General features: G+C 40.6%; 1 protein-coding gene across 1 annotated transcript; it reads left to right on the top strand.

Moving 5' to 3' along the window:
• Nucleotides 1-620: 620 nt before the first annotated feature.
• On the top strand, nt 621-10,176 carry LOC138400419 (zinc finger protein 878-like). Its single transcript, XM_069495383.1, has 4 exons — nt 621-778; nt 7,577-7,703; nt 7,907-7,967; nt 8,370-10,176. The coding sequence occupies exons 1-4, from the start codon at nt 776-778 to the stop codon at nt 10,048-10,050; spliced, it is 1,872 nt and encodes a 623-aa protein (XP_069351484.1). The 5' UTR covers nt 621-775; the 3' UTR covers nt 10,051-10,176.
• Nucleotides 10,177-12,278: the final 2,102 nt, after the last annotated feature.

The following is a 12,278-nucleotide window of genomic DNA, read 5'->3' as shown; positions in this document are numbered from 1 at the left end:
TTGTTTGGGGTTTCTCCTGGAGAAAGGGTTAATGAATTTGACAGTTTATTTAGGTCAGAAGCTTAAGTAAACTGACTGGAAGGGAGAGTTTTGCGTTTCCTCACTGTGAGGAGAGGACAGGAGAGTAGGGAGGAAGCCTTGGCCATGCCTCATCCCAAACTCCCGACCCCAGGAGAACATCAGGCCCTCTGTCCTGTTCCAGTCTGGCCTGGTCTGGGTCCCCTCCTGCTCTGCGACAGTGTCCACTGGACACTGAGTCTGGAACTCCTTGCACACACTTGTGAGCACTTCTAGGGGGAAGAAGCAGGGACAGACAGCCCATTGGGTGAGGAAGAGGCAACAATACCCCTTCTACCAATGTGCAGAAAGTTCCGCTGAATTGCAAATATCCAAGGAGCAGGGCGCAGGGAGGGAGCTGTGCCTTAGAGAGGCTGTGGCTACAACCTGTCAGTCAGTCTCCGCAAGTTCCAGTTCCCCATCGCTTCACCTGTCAGTCAAGACAGAGGGGGCGGGGCCTGGAACCCTATCCAATCAGGGGCGACGGGGCGGGACCCCGTGAACAGTACATTCAAACGGGCGGGGGAAGTAGGAGGTGACCTTTAACCTCTTTGCACTCTCCTGTGGGTTGCTTTGCAGCACTTGAGGTTCGGGCTTCGCCTTTCCGGGAGTCCCCAGGTGCCTCCACCACAGCTTCTGTCGTGCCGTCACCTGCGCTGTGGCCTGCAGTGGTCGCAGGAGCCGTAGAGAGGACGCTGGGACACCTGGAGGCCGGGAAATGGTGAGTGTGCGGGGCCGGGCGTCCCCAAACGGGGAGCAGGGGCTGGTTGGAACTGGCTGGAACCGGCTGTGGCGGGACTCGGGCCACCCCATGGTTCGCTCCGGAGTCTGCGGACCCGAGTCGCCGCTGGTGCAGCTCGGCCCTCGGTCCCTCCGGCCAGCGGGGCGGGGCTGGCCTGGCAGCAGGGTCCCCGGGCGTCCTGTCGCGTCCCTGTGCGGCGACCTCGGCCCGGGCACCCTCTCTGGGCAGCTCCGCGTGTCCCCAGATTGTGCGGTGACTGGGGAAGGGTCGTGGGGGAGAGTCCCGACAGGGTGTGCTGGGGGTCGTGCGTGGGAGGGGCTGCGGTCTGTAGGATCCCCAATCCCTTCTTTCTCTTTTTACAAACTAAATTGAGGCCTTGCGGTTAACGGAAAAAAGCAAAACTCTCTAAATAGGTTGATTCTCTGCAGACAATGAGGGGCAGAAACCCAAGAATCCTTGAACGAGGCAGTTTGTTTTGATACATTTCAGGGGGACAGAAAGTGCAGGTAAAATCATAAATCAGTATGTGGACAGTATATATTGGTTTGGCCCCCAAAGAGGGACATCTGGAAGCGGGGGTTTATAAACTATAGGTGGGTTTGGGGATTCTTTCGTTGGCAGTAGGTTGAGAGTGTTAAGCTTTGTCTGAAAATCAGAAGGAAGGAATGCTTAAGTTAAAATAAGGGAGTCTATTACCTGTCATGTGATACCAGGCCAGCAACCCCAAAAAACAAACAACAAAAAAATCCCTGTTTAACTAGGTTTTATGGCTAACAAGGCTGACTTAACCCTTGACTTGCATGGCCTTAGGGCTTGTTTTTAATTTGTTAAATTATTGCGACACAAAGTCTTGATTTTGTTAAAGATTTGTTTTAACATTAATGTTGGTCAGTTGCATATAAACTCCGAAAAGGAGATGGTCTAATAAGGAGTGTCCGACCTCTCTTCCCATCAGGGCTGGGAACTCAGTGTTAAGGTTTTCCTGGGGCCCCCTGGGACAAGAGGGGGATCTGTTCAGTCAGTTGGGGGCTTTAGGATTTATTTTTAGTGTACAGGTTGAAGGAAATGTTTTTATAAGGTGTATGAGGAGCCAACCCAGATTAAATACTTGATTGGTGACAGTTAGGTAGTGGCCTTATTTGGACTTGTCACACTGAAATTAGCAAAAGGATCAGAATCCAGTTATTTATTTTTTTAAATTGAGACAGGGTTTCCTTCTGTTGCCTGGGCTAGAGTGCGATGGCCTCATCATAGCTCCCTGCAATCTCAAACTCCTGTACTCAAGCGATCCTCTTGCCTCAGCCTCCTTAGTAGCTGGGACTACAGGTGTACCACACCACACCTGGCTAATTTTTCTATTTTTTGTCTCATTCTTGCTTGGGCTGGTCTCAAACTGGCTTCAAGCCATCCTCCCACCTCAGCCTTCCAAAGTGCTAGGATTACTGGTGTGAGCCACCACACCCAGCCAGAATCCAGTTTTAAAGATTTTATTCAAGCAAAAACTTGGGTTTGGCCATTTGGGAAAACACAGTCTCCAGAAAAATGGGCTCAGTGCTCCAAAGTTAAAAGTGAAATTTTTGCTTATGTAGGCAAAAGCCAATAAAAGGTAACAGGATTACAACATTTTGCATGCAAGGCTGGTTTATGAGGTACTAGAGTTTAATTAGTTACAATTTATGTTTTTTCCCATGGAATTCAGATTTCTTGCTGCTCAGGTTTCCCTCCCACACTGCCTTGGAGTGAGCCACCCTGGGCTCCATCTGTACCCTCAGGGTGGATCCCAAGCTTGGGAATGTGCTGACCTATGGGAGTGTGGGGTCCCTTATGAACTGGGGGTGATGCCAGCTGCCTGCCTGAGATGCTTTCCTTTGGTTTCCTTTGCTGCCATCTATTTGCTCTTTACCCAAGGATTTGAGAATTTTCTTTCAGGATTTGTGTGCAATAATTTTATTCACTTGGTTAGAACCTGAGTGGATTGTGTGATCAGATCTGAAGAACCAGATAGAGTTCTTGCAATAAATTGTTTGATGCTAAGTTGAAATAGTAAGAACTTAAATACCCAGGGACATACCATCCAGGGAATTCAATAGACCTTGGGCAGTTCTGTTGTGTCTCCCTGATCTTACCTCCCTTTGGCACTCAGAGGTGACCAAAATTGTGATTTGTTTTGTTATTTATAGCTTTATCATCCCTCAATTTATTCTTTATAGCTTTATCATCTCTTAATCAAGATGCAGAGTTTTGCCTCTTTTGAGTTTTCAGTAACGTAATATTACCATTTACATGCCATTAATATTATGCCGATACAGTCTATTTCTGGTTTTCTTGCATCCGTTTGTTGCAAACATGCAGCTGTTCGAATTCATGGTCACCCAGTTTACTGACCCTCTACACTGCTTATGGGACTTGGGTTGTTTCAGTTTATTTTTTGATCTTGTTGACAATATCATTCTTGGTTTTGCCCCCAATAAATGCAACATGAATTTCTTACCCATTGGGAAAAAATTGCTGGGTTGTAGATGATGGATAAATTAGATTTTACTAGGAAATGCTGATAAAGTGTGTGTGTGAATTAACCATCTCACCGTTCATGTACGTATGTTCATTCTTCTGATTTTATCAATACTTGAAATTATCTAACTCATTCCTTCTCCACCATCTAGTGTTAAATAGAATCTCTTTGTGAATATTTATTGCTGGTTGCAATTGGTTGAGCATTTTTCATATGTGATTATGCATCTTTTGTGAAATAATTTCCAGTCATTTTCTCACATTTTACTCATTTGTAGGTTTATTGCCTTTTTTTTTTTTTTTTTTTTTTTTTTTTTGAGACAGAGTCTCACTCTGTTGCCCGGGCTAGAGTGAGTGCCGTGGCATCAGTCTAGCTCACAGCAACCTCAAACTCCTGGACTTAAGCGATCCTCCTGCCTCAGCCTCCCGAGTAGCTGGGACTACAGGCATGCGCCACCATACCCGGCTAATTTTTTGTATATATATCTTTTAGTTGTCCATATAATTTCTTTCTATTTTTAGTAGAGACGGGGTCTCACTCTTGCTCAGGCTGGTCTCGAACTCCTGACCTCAAGCGACCCTCCCGCCTCGGCCTCCCAGAGTGCTAGGATTACAGGCGTGAGCCACTGCGCCCTGCCCTTTTTTTTTTTTTTTTTTTTTTTAGCATACTCTGAACACTATTTCTTTTTCATTCCTAGAGTCAGCAAATGTTTTCTTTCAGGTTGTGGTTTATCTTTTCATTCCATTCTACCTTTCGATGGACTCTTCTGATTTTAATAAAATTGAATTTGTCATTCTTTTCATTTGCATCTTGTTTATTTTCCTAGATAAGAAAACATTCCCTACTGTGAAGTCATAAAATTTGCCTGTAACAGGCCTCATGAGATCCTCTCACCTCAGCCTCCCAAGTATTACGGCTAGGACTACAGGTGTACCCCACCTCAAGTAGAGTTTCCTAATTTCAATGAAAAGCAAACAAACCTGGTTTGAATTTCATGAAATTTACTACAACACTAGATGCATTTCAGAGAGTTTATATCATGGGGATATTCAATCTCCTTTTTAAGGACATATGACATCTTATCATTTATTTCATTATACATTGATGTCTTTCAATGTATACTTTTTGCATTATAATCATTTTGCATCAGCCTTTTTGGGCCTTTAGGAAAATAAGTTTAATACAATTATCATAGTTTTGGGGGTTTTTTGTTTGTTTTAAGATATAGGGTCTTGCACTGTCACCCAGGCTAGAGTGCAGTGGCCTGATTGTAGGACACTGCAAGCTCAAACTCCTGGGCTTAAGCAATCCTCCCACCTAAGCTTCTTGTGTATCTAGGACTCCAGGGGAGTCACCATGCCTCCTATTTTTTTTTTTTTTTCATTCTTTATAGAGACAGAGTACCACTATGTTACTCAGGCTGGTCTCCAACTCCTGGTCTCAAAGGATCTGCTGCCTCAGCTTCCCAAAGTGCTAGGATTACAGGCGTGAGCCACTGCAATTGGCCTTGCTTATGTTTTAAATGGTTGTTTTCTTCTTGAGGATTAGGAATTCTTTGTACATTATGGGTAGCAGGCCTTTATCAGATAGATGGTTTGCAAATATTTTGTCCCAGTTTGCGGCCTGTGTTTCATTCTATTAACAGTGTCTTTTGCAAAACAGAAAGTCTTAATTTGAATGAAGTCTAAATTTTCAATTTTCTCATTCACAGATCTTGTTTGTGGTGTTGCATTTAAAACCTTCTTGCCAAATACAAGGTTGTTTTGATATTCACCTGTATTATCTTCTAGAAGTTTTTTTTGTTTGTTTTTTCTAAGAAGTTTTGAATTTTGCATTTTGCATTAGGCTAATGATGTATTTTTGAGTTAATTTTATGAAAGTTTTATGTTCTGCATGTAATTCATTTCTTTGCTTATTGTAGTCCTTATATTCCAGTACCATTTGTTGAAAAGACTTTCCACACAGCCAATAAGGACTCTATTTAAAATTTTTATATTTTGTTCATATGAATATTTTTCATGAAAAGATATCATGAAATAACTATCTAAAACTATATTTTGTAAAATACTGTACCTTATGATTGGTCATGTTGAGCATCTTTTAGTGTGTTTTTTGACTATTTGTATATATCTTGGAGAAGTGTCATTCATATTTTTCTCCATCCTTTAATCAATTTGTTTACTTCTTTGGAACAATAATTTATTATTATTAATTATAAAAAACCACCAATAAACTTATCAAGTTAGGTATTCCTTTTTTTTTTTGAGACAGAGTCTTGCTCTGTTGCCCAGGCTAGAGTGCCATGGTGTCCACCTAGCTCACAGCAACCTCAAACTCCTGGGGCTCAAGTGATCCTCCTGCCTCAGCTTCACAAGCAGCTAGAACTAAAGGCACTCCCCACCATGCCCAGCTAATTTTTTTGTTTGTTTCTATTTTTAGTTGCCCAGCTAATTGTTCCTATTTTTAGTAGAGATGTGGTCTCCCTCTTGCTCAGACTGGTCTTGAACTCCTGAGCTCAAGTGATCCTCCCACCTCAGCTTCCCAGACTGCCAGGATTACAGGTGTGAGCCACCGCACCTGGCCCAAGTTAAGTATTCTTAAGTGTGCAGTTAATTGAATAGTGTTAAGTATACTCATTTTGTTGTGTGACCAATCTCCAGAAATTTTTCATCTTGTAATGCTCAAATTTTATACCCATTGAACACCACATCCCGTTTCCCCTTCCTCTCAGCCATTGGCAAGTACCATTCCACTTCCTTTTCTTGAGTTTAATGACTTTACATAACTTATGTAAGATGAATGATATTGTATTTTTCTTTTTGTCAGTGGCTTTTTGTAGTTAGCATTCCATCCTGAAGTTTCATGCATGTTGTAGCATGGACCAGGATGTCATTTTGTAAGACTCAATAATTTCTCATTGCATATATGTTTTTGTTTATTCATTCTTCCATCAGTGGACATTTGCATTGATCCACTTCTTGGCTGTTGTGAACAATGGTTTTCAAATATCTTTCTTTAAGATTCTGCTTTCGGTTCTTTTAAATTGAATATAAATGTACTGGAAAGTGACTTGCTGGAATACATGGTAATTATTGATGTTGGAGGAGCCTACCATACTGTTTTTCCTTAGGGGCTGAGCCATTTTAGATTCCTTTGAACAATAACATGGGTCCTAACTCACCAAAACTTTTTATTTGGGGTGTTTGAATTTTTTTTTTTTGTAGGTGAGACTTAGGAGCTCTTGACCTTGCCATATGATTTGCCAGTTTTCTCCAGTTTCGTGGATTGCTTGTATTCTGTGTTGTTAATGTCCTCTGATGCACAAACATATTAATTTTTTTCTTTTTTTGAGACAGGGTTTTGCCCTGTTACCTAGAAGTGCTGTAGTGTCATCATTCTCACTGCAGCCTCAAATTCCTGGCCTCAAGCCATATCCTCATGCCTGAGCCCCCAAGTAGCTGGGATCACAGACACCAACAGCCCCGCCCAGCTAATTTTTAAAATTTTTTGTAGACATGGGGTCTGATTGTTTCCCAGGCTGGTTTTGAGCTCCTGGCCTCAAGCAATCTCCCACCTTGGCCTCCCAATGTGATGGGATTACACGTGTGAGCCACCACACCCTGCCCAAACATTTTTCAATTTTGATAAATCATACTTGCTTTTTTCTTAAGACTGAACCCTCTGGAGTTTGTACCTCTTAACATTGCCTCCATTTGTCCTTCAACTATGCATCAATTAATAATTTAGATTTTCCTACCTCAGTACTGTTTCCCACAAAAGTTTCTGCTCATGGGTTTTTGTTTCACTAAATTATATCTCTCTTATTACTTAGGCTTGTAAGGTCCCATCCCCAAACCATCAAATGTTAAATTTTGTTAACGAACATTTTCAAGGATGCAGTGTCTCAAGATTGCTAGTGCTAACTTTTTTCTCCACACTAAAGAGTAGGACTTTGTTATGACAGATGCTACAGATCCACTTTAGAGGGAGACATTAGTGGTGACCCAGGCAACACATCTTTCTCCCTGGATTCACCAACAAGGCACATTTTTCTGGTCTGCTGTTGCTTTACTGAGTATTCATTCTAGCATCAGAATTGCTGTGTGGGAGGAAGTGAGTGTGGACACAGAGTAAGAGTCTGATGACCAAGGCATGGAATAAATGTTGGGAGTCCATAGCAGCATGTGAACTTCTACAAAATAGAGCATAGGTCCCCAAGGCTATGAATCTCACCCATCCTCCTCAACTCTTTTGGGATGTTTCAGGATTCAGTGACCTTTGAGGATGTGGCTGTGAACTTCACCCTGGAGGAGTGGGCTTTGCTGGAACCATGCCAGAAGAATCTCTATAGAGAAGTGATGGGGGAAACCTTTAAGAACCTAGCCACTATAGGTAAGGGTGACAACATTCCTTCACTCAGTGAATTAGAGACCAAATGTTTCTTACTTACAAGTGCTGTTCAGTCATTTGGAATATGGACAGGTCATACTTTGGTGAATAAATCAGGCATGGGCTCAGTGTACCATGACCATAGAATCTAATATTATTTAATAATTGTAATAATTAAGGACTATATTTCTGGGTCTGTATTTTAGGAGAAGACTGGAATGACCAGAGCTTTGAAGACCACAGTAAAAATCCCTGGAGTAATATAAGGTAATTTGTACTCACAAGACTAAGCAGTGTCGCTACAGAGAATCTTAGAATATCAAGAAATGTTTAAAAAAGCAAAGCAAAACAAACCATGAGCTCAGCATCAAATTAATTTATTGTTAGAAAGTTTTCTCTGGAAACATATACTTAAATTTGACACTGATGTTTGTGAAGTAGTTTATGTGGAGATAGTATTAAGAAATTCTATATAATTATTATGTTTTTAAAATTGGTCTGAATTATTCATCTTGCAGAGCAAGTGGTCCACTCATGTTGGAATAATTCATACAGGATAGTAAGCCTCCCCCTTCCTTGAGAATGTTAAAAATGCAAGTGTAATACTATTAGTAAATAGAAAATAATTTATAAACGAACCCTTAATAATATGCTTCTCATTTTCCACAGAAGTCTTATCAGAGAGACACTCTTAGAATGTAAAGAAGGTAGTCAGTGTGGAGAAATCTTCAATCACATTCCAGATCATATGCTCAACAATAAAACTCCTCCAGGAGTAACACCATGTGAAAGCAATGTGTATGAAAAAGTCTCCATTGGTCATTCATCTTTTTTTACACCCATTAAAGCTGACACTGGACACAAAAGGAATGAGTATAAGGAATGTACACAAAAGCCATATACACATAAGCAGCATGAGAAAGCCTTCAGTTATCGGCACTCCTTTGGAACACATGAAAGGTCCCCCACTGGAAAGAAACTCTATGATTGTAAGGAATGTGGAAAAACCTTCATTTCTCTCACAGGCTTTCGAAATCACATGGTACTGCACAGTGGAGATGGACCTCATAAATGTATGCTTTGTGGAAAAGCATTTGCTTTTCGCAGTTTATATCGTAAACATGAAAGAATTCACACTGGAGAGAAACCATATAAATGTAAACAATGTGGTAAAGCTTTCCGTACTCCTGGTTCTGTTCGAACACATGAAATAAATCACACAGGAGAGAAGACTTATGAATGTAAGGAGTGTGGGAAAGCATTCATTCATTTCAGTTCCTTGCTTATACACAAAAGGACGCACACTGGAGAAAAACCCTATGAATGTGAGCAATGTGGGAAAGCATTTGCTCAGCGGAGGAGCATTCAGTGGCACATGAGAATGCACACTGGAGACAGACCTCATGAATGTAAGATATGTGGGAAAGCCTTTTACTCTCCTGGTTCACTTCAAAGACATGAAAGAAGTCACGCTGGAGAAAAACCCTATGAATGTAAGCAATGTGGCAAAGCCTTAAGTTCTTCCACTTCCTTACGATACCACGAAAGAATTCACACGGGTGAGAAACCCTATGAATGTAAGCATTGTGGTAAAGCCTTCAGGTCTGGCAAGTTTATTAGAATACATGAAAGGACTCACACTGGAGAGAAGCCCTATGAATGTAAGCAATGTGGGAATGCCTTCCATTGTGTCCGCTCCTTTCGTAGACATGAAAGGATTCACACTGGAGAGAAACCCTATGAATGTAAGCAATGTGGTAAAACCTTCACTTCTTCCACTTCCTTTCAAATACATGAAAGAATTCACACTGGAGAGAAACCCTATGAATGTAAGCATTGTGGGAAAGCCTTCAGGTCTGCCAAAGGCATTCGAATACATGAAAGGACTCACACTGGTGAGAAGCCCTATGAATGTAAACAATGTGGGAAAGCCTTCCATTATGACAGTTCCTTTCTTTATCATAAAAGGACTCACACTAGCGAGAAACACTGTGAATGTAAGCAATGTGGTAAAGTCTTCAGTTCCACCTCCTTTCAAATACATAAAAGAATTCACACTGGAGGGAAATCCTACGAATGTAAGCAATGTGGTAAAATACTCCATTCTGTTAGGTCATTTCATAGACATGAAAGGACCCATATTGGAGAGAAACCCTATAAATGTGAGCAGTGTGGTGATGCCTTCAGGTCTGCCAAGTCCCTTCAAATACATGAAAAAATTCACACGGGACAGAAACCCTATGAATGTAAGGAATGTGGGAAGGCCTTCTTTCATCCTAGTTCCTGTCAAAGACATGAAAGAACTCATACTACTCATACTACATATGAGAGAAATCCCATTAATGTGTAGAACTGGGACAGCATTCAATTGTGTCAGTTCCTATCAAACACAGAAATGGAGCGGAGCTCTGAGATAATTGACTTTTGAATTCAGAAGAGAGACCTGTAGAAGAGGACAATAAAATCCAGAGTTGGTAAATTCACCAATAGGCTATCTTACATGAGATTTCAAAGACAGAAATGAAGAAGGAATTAGTTACTTTTTAGTGGCACCATACAGGGTGACAGCCAGATTTATATGGGCTGTGTGGACCCCTGCCTCAAATTCGTTTTTATGAATCCTTGGCTTGCCAATCAAGAGTATCCTCAAAATCACTTCAATTTCATTTTCTTCTATGTGTAGGTTTCCAGAGATCTCCCTAGAAGTTGTACATTAAAGATCCATCAGTGGTAGAAAGGAAATTGAGGAGAATTGAATGAAAAGAACAAAAATTCTTTAAAGACAAAAAAAAAAAAACCCCAATCTGCAGTTGGTTTTTCTTCTAGCATTATAATGTCTTTACCAGAGAGCTAATTCAGAACTGTCATGGATGGAAATAGCCTCTCGTGCTCAACTTTCTAGTCTGTAGATTGAATTGGTATAAGTGGTAATTTGTGTTGCAAGGACATTTGTTCCTCCTAGTAGTGACTGTGTTCTTGAATCAGCATGACAGCTACAATGCTGCCGTCAAAACCAAGTGGATGGGAGCTTATTCTCCTGCTGCACTGGGCAGTGACCAGTCTCACCCAGAACTGTCATATGAGAATAAGCACCTTCCTCTTATCAGGAAATTTTTAGTGTTTTGTGTTATTCACAGCTGAGTGTAATGCCTCAGTTCATTTTTTATTATGTTTTATGTAATTAAAAACAATATGTTTTTTTTTTTTTTGGCTACCAAAGTTTCTGTATGTGTTTCCTAAAAATTGTTTCTTAACTGTTTTTAACAACTTGTATACTAACACATTATTCTCATTTTCAATTAGTGAGATGATATATTAAAATTTCCTGTTGCCATCATGGATTAGATCAAGTTATAATGACACCAAGTTATTCTTTTGACATTGTCAGTCCATATTACCATGTGCATAAACTTCAGTCATTTTTTTCCCTTTGTATATTTTCCTTTTCATGGTACTATACTTACAATTTTTATCTTATCCTAATTTTCCTTCAGTAATAATAATTCCAGCATCTAACTCATGCTGTTATGAATTCTCTATTGCTGGAGTCCCCAACCTATGATGAGATGTATAATTACTTCATTGTATATTACAAAGTAATAATAATGGAAATAAAGTGCACAATAAATGTAATGTGCTTGAATCATCCCAAAAGCACCACCCCCCCACTGCCCCCCCCCCTCCATCTGTGGAAAAAATTGCCTTCCATGAAAACGGTCCGTGGTGCCAAAAATGTTGGGGACTATGGCTCTATTGTCAAAGATCACCAGTATCATGCCTGTTGTCAAGGAAGGTATAATAAATTGTAGCAATAAATGTGGCTGTAAGCTATAAATGACTGTGACATGTATCAGTGAGAGGGTTCTCAATAGAATCTCTTATAAAATTTGTGTTTTAGGTGCACTGATTGCTATTCATGAAATTGAGTCATTTCTCTGTAAATGGCTGCTGCCAAGATGTGAACATAGTTCTTCCTTTGCTATCTGTAATAGTTCTTGATAGAGGGCAGAAAGACAGAGTGGAGGTTACCCTAAGTGATTAGAATTACCAATCAGTCACCTCATCAGAACAGGGGAATAAAGTCATTTCTATGATTTGGAATGTTCTTTTCCATTAAATTTAGAGACATACAAAATGTCCTTGTTTTTGTCTTGGTCCATCATTGTCCTTGAACATTGTGTCATGTTGCAGGTATGTGACATGTTTCTCTCCAACAGCACAAAACTTGTCTTTGTGGTGAGGGGAGGCCAGCTCCAGACATCCAGGTATGTTTCTGCCTTACTCTGTAAACTGGAAAATACTTCCTGCAATGTATAGATACTGTTTTGCATAAAGGACCTCAGTTGAAACATATGAATTCACTTTCTTCTTAGGAAACTATATAATTCTTTAAAAAATAAAACTCCTAACCGAGTCAAGTGAGGCCAATATGTTTATGTCATTGTCCACTGAATGGAAGACTTGGTAGGAAAAAAATCAGCATCACCATTCCAACCAAGCCTTTTTTGCTTATATAATAAGCTCGTGATGCCAATTTATACCCAGCCCTCTTAATGCCAGCACTGTAGAATAAAAGGC

This window comes from Eulemur rufifrons, chromosome 2 (assembly GCF_041146395.1).
Source record: "Eulemur rufifrons isolate Redbay chromosome 2, OSU_ERuf_1, whole genome shotgun sequence".
Classification (NCBI taxonomy): domain Eukaryota; kingdom Metazoa; phylum Chordata; class Mammalia; order Primates; family Lemuridae; genus Eulemur; species Eulemur rufifrons.
The sequence above is the reverse complement of the archived record's forward strand: the minus strand, read 5'-3'. Positions and strand labels throughout refer to the sequence as shown.

Bases quoted from the DNA above. Each gene is read 5' to 3' on its own strand.
- LOC138400419 (XM_069495383.1), top strand. The intron at 7,704-7,906 runs GTAAGGGTGACA...TCTGTATTTTAG, and splicing joins TAAGAACCTAGCCACTATAG to GAGAAGACTGGAATGACCAG. The intron at 7,968-8,369 runs GTAATTTGTACT...CATTTTCCACAG, and splicing joins AATCCCTGGAGTAATATAAG to AAGTCTTATCAGAGAGACAC.